Source organism: Stegodyphus dumicola, chromosome X1 (genome assembly GCF_044657685.1).
Source record: "Stegodyphus dumicola isolate Sdum_Otavi_A_Nest chromosome X1, ASM4465768v1".
NCBI lineage: Eukaryota > Metazoa > Arthropoda > Arachnida > Araneae > Eresidae > Stegodyphus > Stegodyphus dumicola.
Window position 1 is genome coordinate 102433485 of NC_140780.1, and position 14760 is coordinate 102448244.

At 34.9% G+C, this 14760-nt stretch overlaps 1 protein-coding gene across 1 annotated transcript in view; it reads left to right on the forward strand.

The window, feature by feature from the left end:
- Window positions 1–14760, forward strand: part of LOC118187263 (fatty acid CoA ligase Acsl3-like) — a 120579-nt gene that overhangs the window by 76035 nt on the left and 29784 nt on the right. Inside the window, exons 8-12 of the mRNA XM_035357453.2 lie at window positions 2297–2378; window positions 3208–3266; window positions 3754–3818; window positions 3940–4011; window positions 12408–12547. Of these exons, the coding sequence (XP_035213344.2) occupies window positions 2297–2378; window positions 3208–3266; window positions 3754–3818; window positions 3940–4011; window positions 12408–12547 (418 nt within the window). The remainder of the gene's footprint in view (window positions 1–2296; window positions 2379–3207; window positions 3267–3753; window positions 3819–3939; window positions 4012–12407; window positions 12548–14760) is intronic.

Consider the following 14760-nt stretch of genomic DNA (forward strand, 5'->3'; position numbering starts at 1 on the left):
GCAAGTCGAGGGCTATTTGCCTATGGGGAAGTGTGCCTTCGTGAAGGATCTTTTTAAAGGAAGTTGGCTCGTATCGAGGTAACATATTAACAAAAATTAACCATGCAGTCAGCACGTTCATCGGAATTCAAACCCAAGTTTAACTACCAGTCTTCAGTGACTTTTACCTTTCGATCACGATACTCTCGATACCTGTACTCTTGATACTCTCGATACCTGTACTCTTGATACTCTCGATTTCTTATCTTTATCTCGATACTCTCGACTTTTACCTCTCGATCGTACCTTAGAATTATACATGCTTAAATTTAAAGATGTCGAGTCATTTTATTCACACCAGGAAGAGGTGAGCGTTATTTATGTGGCCTGTCAACAAAGGTCCATCCAATCGACTTTGTTAAAGTTTTCAGTTAATTGTATTTCATTATTTCTAAAGGATGGCAGGATAATGCATCATATGAAATGGCAAGCTTCTAAATGCTCGAGATCAGAGCAGAAATCAAAATGAAGGCAATCGATGTAACGCACTCACTTTTAAAGCTGCGGTGAACAGGATGACCCCAGACTCAATAGTAAGGATAGGAGGTTAAACAATTGTTTCCATGAAGCTGTCGGATCCAAAATCACTGGTTATTCTCTGGACAGGACTCAGCAAAACAAACCATCGAGTTTGGAATCAAAACGACGCCGCATCTTCTTATGTTCTAGAAGAAGTTTTATATCCGCTTCAACAATCACTGGATTCGGTAAGTTGTTTCCTTCACTTTTTTCCAGGTCATAGCTAATCGTACCTCTATTTCTAACTCCCGAAAAACATTAAGCTCTATATTTTTTATTCAAGACAAAAGCGCAATTAGTCAGCCGGATCTCTACACAATTTTCTTTCTCACTCTTTACATCTTTCTTTTCTTCGTCCTTCTTCCTTTTCTTTTTCCTTTGTTTTCTGGCTCACCAGCGGTCGAGCGGTAAAGACGCTGAACACTGGTAGTTCGGTCCGAGGTTTGAATTCCGCGAACCGGCTGGCTGCATGGGCGTTTTTGTGGTTTTTCCCCCATGTGTAACGTGTATACGAGCCAGTTTCCCTTAGAAAGTCCTCCACGAAGGCATTCCTCCCTTTAGGCAGATAGCCCTCATGTGCTTTGCCATAATTGAATAATTCCAATCAATTCGTTTTCTTTTTCTCATATCGAAACAACTAAAACGTTACATCACTTATCTCTCTTCATTTCCCTTTTCTTTTCTTATCAACAACAATCTTGGTTGCCTCGCCCCGTGAACTAAATCACATTACGGGTCCACTCCCCCTTTGGGCACTCCGTGGAGGTTCAACTTCCACTATTACCCTTCCAGGGGAGCAGCGCACCACCTGGATATGACACCAGGCAGCACTGGTCGTCAATTGCTCCTGCCAGTCGCATGGGCGAGCCCGTCGCAGTGGGCCGTTACCCAGCGCTCAGGACATGCCAGACCCCGAGGCCGGCCAATAAGTGACCTTTTCCAAGGCCTTCAGAACCACCAAGTTCATAAATTTTATACCCCCGTGGCCGAGACTGCCTAGGTACAGATCCTAGCCAGTAGCTTCGCAGAATTCTCTACGTCGAGCCCCGGGGGGGGTTCTTTTCTTATCAACCTCTTTTTTAGCAATTTTAGCACTATTTAACCGTTTATTAATTATCAGTCAAAACTGACATTTAGCGCAACCATGGTAGTTTTTCGTTCCTAAAGGTACCTCTGGAATTCAGTCAAAAAGAATTCAAAGGAAAAGTGATGCAAAGAAGACTACCACCTACGCCCGACAGAGAATCTATTTTTCATTTCCGTATACCTTTCGGCACGCTGAAGGAGATAAAGAGCAGTTTGCAAAGGACTAAAGAAATTTCGCATATGTTATTCATTTTCTTCAGTTCCAGACCACTTTGTATTTCCAACGAATCAGACGAAACTGCACAAAAGAGAATTTTTTCACAAAGCACCGTTTGTTAATTAGCACCGAATTCTCAATGAGGTATGAAACGATTTAACTAATTAAGAAAATAAGAAATTTCTTGATTTTACGACAAGGGCGAAAGAAAGGAAAAATATTATTCTATATTTTCCTCGAGACTGCTTTTTTATGAATCTTTTGCATAAGCATATTTTTTGAGCACTCAACAGCCTATCTTCTAGCAAACATATAAATCTATCCATTCTTCTTTTCAACAGGTCAAAAACAAAATAATTAATCCATAGGAAATATTTGACTTTCCCTAAAGTCATATTGCTACATAAAAATATATTATTATTATTATTGTTCTAGGAGTTATGATGACTCACAGGAATGTAGTTACAACCGTGAAAGGGTTAAACGGTGTTCTGAAACACTCGTCTCTGCAGTTACGGTGAGTTGGAATAATTTGTTTTTGGAATGATTAAAATTGGTTCTCATTTTTCTTTATTATATGTAAAAATTATGAAAGGCTATAAAAAGCTACAAATATTGCTATTTATCTTACTAATTATAAATTACAAATCTTGGTAATTACAGTCCATCAGTGTTCTCATGATATTGAGAAAGTATATCCGCTTATGTAGTCACACTGAAACTTGCTCATTATTAGATGCTGTTTAATACTTTGTTATTTATTATTCGTTGTGATGAAACAAGTTAAGAATTTATATTACAGAAATGAAATTATAAGTGAGAAAGAAATACTTACTTAGCCTTTTTATACTTTTATGCTTAAAATAAATAGTGGAATTTTTTTCATAAAATATTAATGCCAGATACAAGAGGAATCATAGATATATCATTACTGCAATTATACAAATAGCTTCTATACATCTTATCATTCTAAAATTTGTAAATAATTTAATAAAAATTCTAGTCTAAAATTTCTCTCTTTAAATTAATATTATAATTTAATTTTTCGCTTAATTTTATTTCATAATTAATTTTCCTATCTTTATTTATCTCTGTACGCTCCATTACTTGGAAAAATTCCCATTTTAAGCGTCTTTTAAGTTCTGCTGTTAATTTGTTTGAATGCTAGTGAGGTATGTGAAGTGTTTAGGAATATGCCGGAGGAAGGAAATGTATAAAAATATTCACGAACATAACCTTGTTTTATCATACTGAGAAAAGCCAAATCATTTTAAATATTGCATGCTATTTTCCTTCATTGATATTTCCTTTCATTTTGACAAAGTACCTTACTTTCTTCCTAATAGGGAAAGTGATGTTTACATAGCATACTTACCCGCAGCTCATATTTTGGAACTGGCATCAGGTAAGGAAAAAATCCAGTTTTCCTAAAGGAGATGATTGTATTACTTAAAGAGACCAAAGAAACACATTGTAAATTATAACACAACATGAAAGCCTCTGTCAAAAAAATGAGAATTCCGAATAAATAAATGAATATCAGAAATAAATGATTATATATAAATTTACGTAATGATCCTTACAAATGCACGATTTTCGCGAGAATTTAACTGAAAAGATCTGATCAGGGAATTAGCAGTGTTAAATTGAAAATTTGTGTTAAAAAGCTTGTGCTACTTAACATTATTTTAATATTTATTATTTTTTTAATTTTACTGCTATTTTAGCAGAAGGAAACTTTCAAAATTGTTCGGTTTGAAATACTTAATAAATTTAATTAATTTTTAATGTCTACCATTCGTGACAATTTAAATTTGACGGTGTATATACCGTATTCATACTGTTTCATACTGTTGTTTCTAATTTTCATTTTCATTTTATTTATTCATCAGAATGCTACTTGACTTCAGTGGGAGTCCAAGTGGGATTTTCATCTCCGCAAACACTAACAGATTTCGTAAGTGTTAGAAATGGACGATATGAATAAGTAGCATTACAATGCAAATATGTTTTCCTAGTTATTTAATGCATTATTAAATATGTAAAATTTAACTGAATCATTCTCTATTCTAATTTAGAGTACAGGAGTTAAAGCTGGCGCAAAAGGAGATCTGAAGATTTTAAAACCTACATTAATGGTGTCAGTGCCGGTAAGATATTTCTTATTAATGTCCATATACACAGTTCATATACATAATCTCACAGTTTACTGTCTTTGTAATGCAATATTCTTGCAGTTTCCTATGTCTAATACAGCTAAGTTTCAGTGCCGATAAAAAAATCAAAATCAAAAGAACAATAACTTAAATTTATGAAGATAATTTCGATAACAAGCAGAAATTGCTGCGAACTGCAGGGTAAAGAAACTTGTAGAATCTCAAACTAAAGTATAAAAAATCAGCTTTAATTTGCGCTGCAGCTTAGGGGAGAATGAATTTGGCATAATCTTAAATCTAATCTGCCCTAAGTGTCTTAATAAAATTTTAATCTTTAATCAAACGATATTATTAAATAGTTATGTTTATAACAAACTATCGCAGTAGCAGATTAGCTCTTGAACATCTTTGGGGCAAAGCACAAGGCATATAGTCAGGGGTTTGTCACTAACGTTAATTCAGCAGGCAATCATATTTTACTTCCATTCTCATACAACTTGAATTTTCTTCGTCATTTATGCAGTAGTTGCGAAAGTTGTGGCCATTTCAGAACTTGGCAAACATTTTTTCAACTGAACGTCCTCAAAGTTTCTGCTATACGTGTGGATTAAGAATATGGGTATGAAGCTGCAGAAAAACGAGATCGGATTAAACTTACCCTGTAATCCTGAGTTCAAGAAAACCTTTGTTTATGCCTTACCTTTTCATACCCAGCTTGCCAAGTAAATTTACAACGTTAATAACACATTCAAAGAAAGACCAGGAAAATACAATACAAACTGTCAGACCAAGTGCTTCCGCGAAAGTAAATCAGTGCTTAAGCATCAAGAGCGCTACACTTGCGAATCGCAGTGTACACTCATGTTAACTGTGCACAAACTTAGCAGATACCTCAAAAGTACTATGATCACCTTCAGTACAGCCTTGACTTTAAAAGCAAATTTACAGTCACACAAATTTACAAATCAATCTCAGAAGTCAAACAACAAAAATCAGCGTTACATTTACAAAATTTTCACAGGACTAGTTTCGATGGTTTTACCGAACCACCATCTTCAGCTGCAAAACCGCAAATGAACCAGATAGGAAATAATGATTAGATAAGATAAGAAAGCCTGGACAAGAATAAGCAAGTGGCGCCATCTGTTGGTGAAACCAGAACTAAAACATAATTTCTTTAAAGGCCGAAGGCAAATTTGGATTGGAATTAGGATCGTTAACTGGAACAGAAAGATTTTTATGAATATGAAATGCCTCTAGAAAATCCAGTTCTCCGATGGAAGATGTTTTTTGAATAATTTTGGCAGCAGAAAAACTGAAAGTGTGGTTTTCGGACCAACAATGTTGAGCAACAGAAGACTTCTGTGTTTCCTTTTTTCTAACATATGCCTCATGTTCCTTGACGCGAAATTTTAAGGCTCTCTTACTTTGGCCAATGTAAATTAAACCACACTGGCAAGGAATCCTATAAATACCCCAGGAATTCATATCCGGAATGGGGTCCTTGAGTATGGAACTCGGAATTTTATTGATGGGAGAATAAACAACTCGAAAGTTAGATTTCTGCAAAATATGTGGAACTTTATAGCTAATTGATGGAAAGAAGGGAATGACAACAGAATTTTTATAATCTCCTAAAACAAGAGTGTGCCTTTTAGTGTGTTGAGATGAGCATTTTTTAACTGCTTGATTAATAATGTTGGGTGGAAAGCCCCTGTCAATAGCTATTGCTTTTAAATAATTTAGTTCTTCATCAAGGGCTAGTTTGGAGGAGCAAACTTGAAGAGCACGGAAAACATAGGAATAAAATGAAGCTAACTTTTGTTTAGTCGGATGACATGATTTAAAGTGTGGTGGAAGGCAAACCGATGAAGGTTTACGGTAAACCGTAGTACTGAATTTCGATGTGTTACGTGTGACCAAAATGTCGAGAAACGGAAGAGAATTGCAAGTCTCAAGTTCAAAAGTGAACTGAATAGCAGGATCAATAGAATTCATTGTTGAAAGAACTTTATTTAAATCATCTTTATTACCTTCAAATAGAGTAAAAGTGTCGTCTACGTAGCGGAACCATGCCGGGAAGTTTAAAGTTTCAAACAATTTTGATTCATAATAATGCATGTAGATATCAGCCAGGATGGGACTGAGGGGGATCTCTCACTCAACTCTGTTTGAAACAAACACATTTTGTTTTCCAAAATAAATATTACAAGCAAACTGAGGGATTAGCCATGGGAAGCCCCCTCAGTCCCATCCAGTCTGATATCTACATGCATTATTATGAATCAAAATTGTTTTAAACTTTAAACTTCCCGGCATGGTTCCGCTACGAAGACGACACTTTTACTCTGTTTGAAGGTAATAAAGATGATTTAAATAAAGTTCTTTCAACAATGAATTCTATTGATCCTACTATTCAGTTCACTTTTGAACTTGAGAACTTCAATTCTCTTCCGTTTCTCGACATTCTGGTCACACGTAACACATCGAAATTCAGTACTACGGTTTACCGTAAACCTTCATCGGTTTGCCTTCCACCACACTTTAAATCATGTCATCCGACTAAACAAAAGTTAGCTTCATTTTATTCCTATGTTTTCCGTGCTCTTCAAGTTTGCTCCTCCAAACTAGCCCTTGATGAAGAACTAAATTATTTAAAAGCAATAGCTATTGACAGGGGCTTTCCACCCAACATTATTAATCAAGCAGTTAAAAAATTCTCATCTCAACACACTAAAAGGCACACTCTTGTTTTAGGAGATTATAAAAATTCTGTTGTCATTCCCTTCTTTCCATCAATTAGCTATAAAGTTCCACATATTTTGCAGAAATTTAACTTTCGAGTTGTTTATCTCCCATCAATAAAATTCCGAGTTCCATACTCAAGGACCCCATTCCGGATATGAATTCCTGGGGTATTTATAGGATTCCTTGCCAGTGTGGTTTAATTTACATTGGCCAAACTAAGAGAGCCTTAAAATTTCGCGTCAAGGAACATGAGGCATATATTAGAAAAAAGGAAACACAGAAGTCTTCTGTTGCTCAACATTGTTGGTCCGAAAACCACACTTTCAGTTTTTCTGCTGCCAAAATTATTCAAAAAACATCTTCCATCGGAGAACTGGATTTTCTAGAGGCATTTCATATTCATAAAAATCTTTCTGTTCTAGTTAACGATCCTAATTCCAATCCAAATTTGCCTTCGGCCTTTAAAGAAATTATGTTTTAGTTCTGGTTTCACCAACAGATGGCGCCACTTGCTTATTCTTGTCCAGGCTTTCTTATCTTATCTAATCATTATTTCCTATCTGGTTCATTTGCGGTTTTGCAGCTGAAGATGGTGGTTCGGTAAAACCATCGAAACTAGTCCCGTGAAAATTTTGTAAATATAACGCTGATTTTTGTTGTTTGACTTCTGAATTAAAATCAATCTCACTCAGACGATTCTATGCCCCAAAAATTCGATGTGCAGTAACATAGGTTTCTATACATTTTCTAACCTAGGATTAAGAGAAGAGCTGGTTAATTCCATTGAGTGACCCCTTACTGAAGAGATCCTCGTAGGGGTAGCTAACAGGAAGTAGTCAGGCGTCACTATGCTGCATCAGTTCTGATTTCGACGGTTTAAAAATGTAGTTCCACTGTACTGAGGAGTGATGCTGCTCCAAATTAATTTTAATGATATATATTGTTTTCTAGTAATGAAAATATTTAAAACATTTTGCGTCTATATTCAGTCAGTTTTTCTAATATATTCCGTGTTGTAAAATATCGTTTAATATGTCGTCTTGTTGTGTAGCAAAGTATCGTACACTCAGGGAAATGAGAAGGAAAGAGATATTGTATTTCATGCTTTCCCAAAGACCATTTTCCTTTTGGCGAAAAAAATGTATATATGTTATCAGGACTTGTATTCCTTTTGTTTTGGAAACATTTATTTAGTGAATTATACAGTGATTATCATAAATTAAGGAAAAATCACAAAAATAGCGATAACTCTCTCAAAAATAAGCCAAACCGTGTAAACTTTGAATATGTTGCCAAGTAAGAGTAGCTGAGTAAAACTGCGATATGCAAATTAGTGGCGCTGCTTTCGGAATACGTCATCTGCGAGGAGCATAAAAGTCCATGTTTGAGAGCAAGCCCACATATTTCACTTGACAGTGACATCAGAAATCTGAGATAGCCAATTCGTAACAATGACCTCCAGGCATCATTTGCCTGCAGAACGTCGATGGAGAGCCATTGGGAGACTAGAGGCAGGACAAAGTCAAACAGAAGTGCCCAGATGGCTAAATGTGAGTCCTTCTGTGGTTCATAAACTTTGGAGGCAATTTCAAACCACAGATTCGGCATCTAGGAGGTTCAGCCAACGACGATCAACTGCTACGACGAGCGCCGATGACCGATATTTGACATTATGTGCACGCAGGAATAGAACCGCTACTCCGACTCTTCCTAGATCCTCCCTTGCTGCAACCACCGGAAGGTTCGTATCAACGTCAACTGTGCGTAGAAGGCTTCGCGAAGGTGGTTTGTATGCGAGGCGACCAGCCATTTGTGTGCCGCTAACGTCACGCCATAGGAGGGACCGTTTGCAGTGGGCACGTCCACTGGACGCCTGATCAATGGAGGGCGGTTCTCTTTACAGATGAGTCCAGGTTTAGTCTAGAAAGCGATAGCACGCATTATTTGATATGGAGAGAACCTAGAACCCGTTATCATCCGTCAAACATCCGTGAAAGAGATGCATACGGAAGGGGCAGTGTCTATGTATGGGGTGGCATCTCTTTGGGTGGACGCACAGACCTCCATGTCTTTCCAAGGGGAACCGTGAATACTCAGATTTATAGAGATGACATCCTTGATGTTTATGTGCGCCCATATGCCGGGGCAATAGGTGATGCTTTCCTGTTACAGAACAACAACGCAAGATCACACATGGCTCGCATCGTAGACGATTATCTTCAACAGGAAACAATTATGCGCATTTAGTGGCCAACTCGATCCCCGGACTTGTATCCTATCGAGCACGTTTGGGTTGCTTTAGGGAGACATCTAGCTGCTCTCAATCCGCCCCCTCAGACCCTTGTCGCGCTTGCAACTGCTTTGCAAGAGCAATGGCTCTCGCTTCCTATGGAACTGATAGACCGCATAATTGCAAGCATCACACATCGCTGTATGTGCTGTATTGCTTCTAGAGGCGATCATATTCCATATTGAAGATACTTTTCCTATATCAAACAGACACCCTCGATTTGTTCATTTTATACATGTGCTAATTTCTATACTACCATATTTGTCTGGTAATTTCTTTTTATGTTATTTGATACCTTACTATGTGTTGTATATTGTGGGTAAGTTTCATTCTTCTACATGTAACATTTTCAGTAATCGTGATTTTTGTGATTTTTCCTTAATTTATGATAACCAGTGTAGTTGGCGTGTTTAGCATATTTAGCATTTTTAGAATTTAAATGAGTTAAATTTAGGATTACAAGGAAAAAGTGTTAATTTTGTTTATATTACAGATAAAATAAACGCAATGATTAAAAAAATCTCGAATAATATTTTAAGCTTTTGACCACTTTTGTAAATTTTCTAACCGAAAATATTTTGAAAATAAAAGAAGAACTAGCATCCGACGTTAAAAATCATTGTTTTCCATTGATAAATAATTTCAACATGAATTTTTCCAAGGATTATGAAAAAGAAAGTTGGATTAGAAATCCATTTTGTATTCCATTTGTAAATGTACTTGAAATTTTATGTCGTGAAGAAAAAGAAAAATTGATAGAAATTTCCTGTGATCAAACTCTAACTGAAGATTTCAGAAATAACACACTTTTCTCTGCTTGTTAAATTTTGGCTGAACCGAAAAAAAAAAAAAAAAAAAAAAAAAAAAAGAAAAAAAAAAAAAAGAAAAAATATTTTAAAGGCATTTCAAATAAAGCTATTAAATTTTTACTGCCTTTTCGCGCAACCTCTTTGTTTGAACAAAGATTTTTCTTCCCTGTTATATTTGAAAAATAAATACAAGTAAATTAAAAGTGGATTCTAATTTACGATTAAAGCTAAGTGAAATAACACCAGACATAAAGAAATTGATCTGTCTCCTAAACAGGCCTAAATTTCGCAATAAATTTTAGAATAAAAATATTATAACTGAAATTTTGATAATTAAAATGGTAACCAGTTTTTAATCTGATATTTTTTATGTATGCATATTTAATATAATTAGTTAATAGTTTGTACAAATGGCAAAATATATTTTTTTAATATTTCTATTGAGAGATTGAAAAATAATCATTGTAAAGTGTAGTGGTGGTACTATGGTTTTCAAATTTTGTTTACATGGTACGCGTTAGTCAAAAGATTGAGAATCGCTGGAATAGATAATAGAAGTACTTCATAGTTCATAAGTTATAATAATTTATAAATTCATATTAGTCTTCTAGGGTGAAATTCATTAGTGTTATTTTTACTTGTGTTATTTTCATTTTGCACAGAGTTCTCCTAAGGACGAGAGATGCTTTAAAATATTTTCTATTTTCTTTTTGAGATATTTATTTTTTATTGCGAATTTTAGATAGGCATTAGTATTTGAAGTTGGTCATTTTATATGATTGGAACTTACCAGGAGACAATCTTTTAAATAATGAATAGGGTCTCCCCGTTCCCCACAAACACAATTGTCGGAAACAGAAATGTTTCGTTTATAGAAATAAGTGGGGAAAGGGCCGTGACCTGTAATAAGAAAGCAATTAATATAATGGTTGACTATATTGCATTTGTCGTTAACATGAGGAGCTATTTTAAATAGTATTTTCTGCCTGCGTTATTATTTTGCCATTCATAATCACATAACTTCATTTTGATTTTTTTCGAGATGATATTTTAAAAATGATTTAGGTCGAGGAAGCTTTATTTGTGGTATGTTGTTGTTGGTGATGGCTGATTTTGCAGACGTATCAGATTCTTCGTCATGGGTTTTAACCCATAATATTCTTGGTAATAAGCTTGCATTTTAAGAAGTACTACTGACAATTTGTTGGACTAGTTCTGATTTATGTTTAGTATTTTGGATTGGTAAGAATGCTGATTGAACTGTCGGTGAATATATTTATTGCAGATTGTTTGAGATAGCATATTCAATGTCTAATTTTATTGCTAATAGCTCTGCTTGAAAGATGCTGCTTTCTTTTGTTTTTTGAGTTTGTAGAATTGTTTTTTGGTTTGGATTTGGTGATATTATAAGGTATTTCTCTCGCCTTCTTAACGAGCCTTCGTGGTTCGATTACTGGAGAAGGCGTTGCTAATTTTTTAATCTCTCCTGCTTCCAAAAAAATACCTAATGTCTCTACAGTATGATAACAAGCACTTCCAACACCTGAATCCATTTTGGAGCCATCTGTATTAGATGATCGAATGATAGACATTTGAAGACAATGGTTTTAAAGTACAAAGTATTTTTGGATTAATAGCTGGGTGTCTATTGTAAAGATTTTCAGATGTTCCAAATTTGTTAGGATAAAATATTTCTTCTTGTATTGTGCATGGTTTTCTTAATTTTAGTATAGTATTTTTAGTATGTTCTATTTGTGCTATTATGTGTAATAGTGGAATTCCAGATAAAACGCACAGAGTTGCATTTGAAGTTGTTCTATAGCACTTTGTGATTCGAAGGAGAAAAGGGCGTTGAATTGCTTTTAGTTGTCTTGTTTTTCATTTTGTCATTGGTATTGACCAGATTTCAGCTCCATAAAGAACTATTTTCTCAACGACTGTCTTAAGAAGTATTTTTTGAATGTGTGAATTTAAGCCCCAGTTTAAGCCCTGAATTTTCTTTAGCTTTCCGCTATTTTGGCTGTTTCGGTCCTATTTGATATACAGTAGATGGTCAATCTAGTTTAATTTTTTGTCTATTATTATACCAAGGAATTTTAAATTTTTAACTATTTTTATTTTATTGTTGTCCTATTATTTATTAATTTCATTCACTCACCGCCTATCAGCCGAATACTACGGCAGGCTGAGTTTGAGAGTTACGGTGCTTCTGGCTGAAGATGTCAATACTGTCTCTCTAAATTTACATACTTGCCCAATATTTAAATTTATTTAATTTGCATTTTTTTGTAGGGTTGAAAGAAAAATAGAACGGCAGGAAAGATTTATCTAAGACCTAATACGTAGGTTAAAATAAACTGCATTATTACCTTAAATTGCCATTATTACCTGCCGAATTTCATATTTTCTGCTTAATTATTTTTGAAACTAGATCACAGAAAATCAAATTTAATTTCTTTGTAATTTTTAATTAGTTACGGATGCTTTTATGCCTTCTCTCATATGCTAGTCTTTACTTATTTTTATTTTTATTATTTTTTTAGTTAATGTTGGACCGGATTAGAAAAAGCATTCTGCACTTAGCAGGAAGAGAGGGAACATTTTCACGTCTAATGTTCGATTTTGCAGTTAGTTACAAGAAATTCTGGTCTGAGAAAGGTTTTCAGACACCAAAATTAGACAGGTAATGTAGACACATGTGCAACTAAATGAAAGAAGTAATTTATTTCTTTTTATTAAATTTTCATCATTTATCAAGTTTCTGGTTTAAAACGTTGTTAAAGTTTACGACTGATATTACAAGAACTAGCGGAGAAGTTCTTAGCTCAATGAATGACTAGTTTTTTAAAGCGTAAAATGAAACGTTTTTAAAAGCGCAGTTACGATGCAACTCTGAAAAAATGAAGAAACGCGTAGCAGGAAAAGAGGCAAAGAGCATAATAATTAGGGGAGAATAGAAAGACATGAATCATTGCGGGCGATATGAATTTAATTAAATGAATCCATGCAACAGTGTGTGACAGTCTTACTTTTGAGGGAGGAATATTAAAGAAAATGATAATAAGGAACCTGAATCGGCGTATCATAAGTAAATTTGCAGGACTACAGCTTCGAATGTTAACTAGAAAATACTCAACAGCCGCAAGACTGAAAATGAATCAGAAAAATATTATATTTGGAGAAAGTGTTTGCTTTATACAGCAAGATACTTCTGTGGCGTATATGGATAATGCTAGACGTTGTAGAGACATTAGTATTTTTGGAAGCAGTAAAGATGAAAAATTAGCAACGCCTTCGCCAGGAATCGAACCACGGACCTCTGGAATACCGGCCTAATGTGAAAACCACTACACCACGAAGACACGCTAGAAAAGATCGAGAAATACCACATATACTCCCCTTTTTAAAGGGCGACTGGGGTTTTTTGGGGACCCAACCGCCAAATCCTGGGTGAGGAGAATCATCATCCAACACCCTTTTAGTTCGGGCGCGACTGTAGAGATATTAGGTATTTTGGGGAGAAGTAGGCAAGGTAAAAAATGAGCAATCGCCTTCCCCGGGAATCGAACCACGGATCTCTTGAATACCGGCCCAGCATGCAGAACCACTACACCACGAAGGCACGCTAGGAAGGCGGGAGAAATACTTAAATACCCCCCCTTTTAAAGGGGCGACTGGGGGTTTTAGGGAAACCGATCCCAAAATCCTGGGTGGGGAGAATTCTCATCCAACACCCTTTCAGTTCGAGCCTAAGTTCAGTTCGGTTAGGTTAACTAACTAGGCAGAAACGAATTTTGTAAATTTCTTCTTGCGTTGAAAAACTGCATGTGAATCCCACGACAAAACAGAAAATTACTGATTAATAAAACATGCAGAATTACTTAAAATTAATATTATAATAGGTTTATGGAAATTTTTGTTAATGAGATCAATATTTACTAAGTTACAAATGCGAAAAACCTTCCTAATATCACAGCAGATAACTTCATTTTGGTAGAATAACAAAATCCGCTTTAAAAACAACTGCTGAGTTTTTAATATCCTCATACTTGGATCTATTAAACTATTTAAATGATAAATCATGCCTCTTTATTGTAATATAAAAGAGCTACTCCTAAAGCTAAGATCCGCTAATGACGTTTAAGTAATAATACTACAGTTACATAATAGCTTCACAGTCTACCCATAAAATATATGTGGTTTTAATGAGGCATAGAATAAAACATGTGAAAGGGCTGTAAGCAACTACCAGCATATGAAATTCTTTTATACAATATTTCAAAAGTTCACTTACTTTTTGTAGTGCGGAAACAGTTAACTAGCTGCTGTTTGCTAGTAGTTCTATCCATATTCGCACTTCAGAATCCCTTTAAGTCTCTTGATGGGTTCAAAATTGCTGCACTTTCCCCCCACACCCTTCTCACTACTCAAAACATTTTTCGAGCTGAAGTAAACATTATAAATTAAACATTCAAAGATGAATACTCATTTTTCGCAGCTACGTCTCTTTCAGCTTTCTTAAATGTTATATTCGAAAGCATGTAAATAACTAGTTCAAATCTAAGGGTACATTATTTTATGAAATATATTCATTACAAAGTTATTTAACAGGAATAAAATAAAAATTATAATATAGTAATAATAATAAAACATAAAAATAAAACCATTTTCAAAATAAAAATACTGTTGCGTGTGTATGGGTTCCTAATAAATTGAACGCACAAATCTGATGAAAAGTTAATAAAATTTATTTTTATCACAAGAAATAAAACAAAATGCTGAAGTTTTTCCTCACAGATATTCGTACAATATTGCAGTATCACACAGTAGTTATATTATAAACTACTGAAACGTTAAATAGAACACAATTCAAAGCGCAGAGAAAGTTAATCCGAT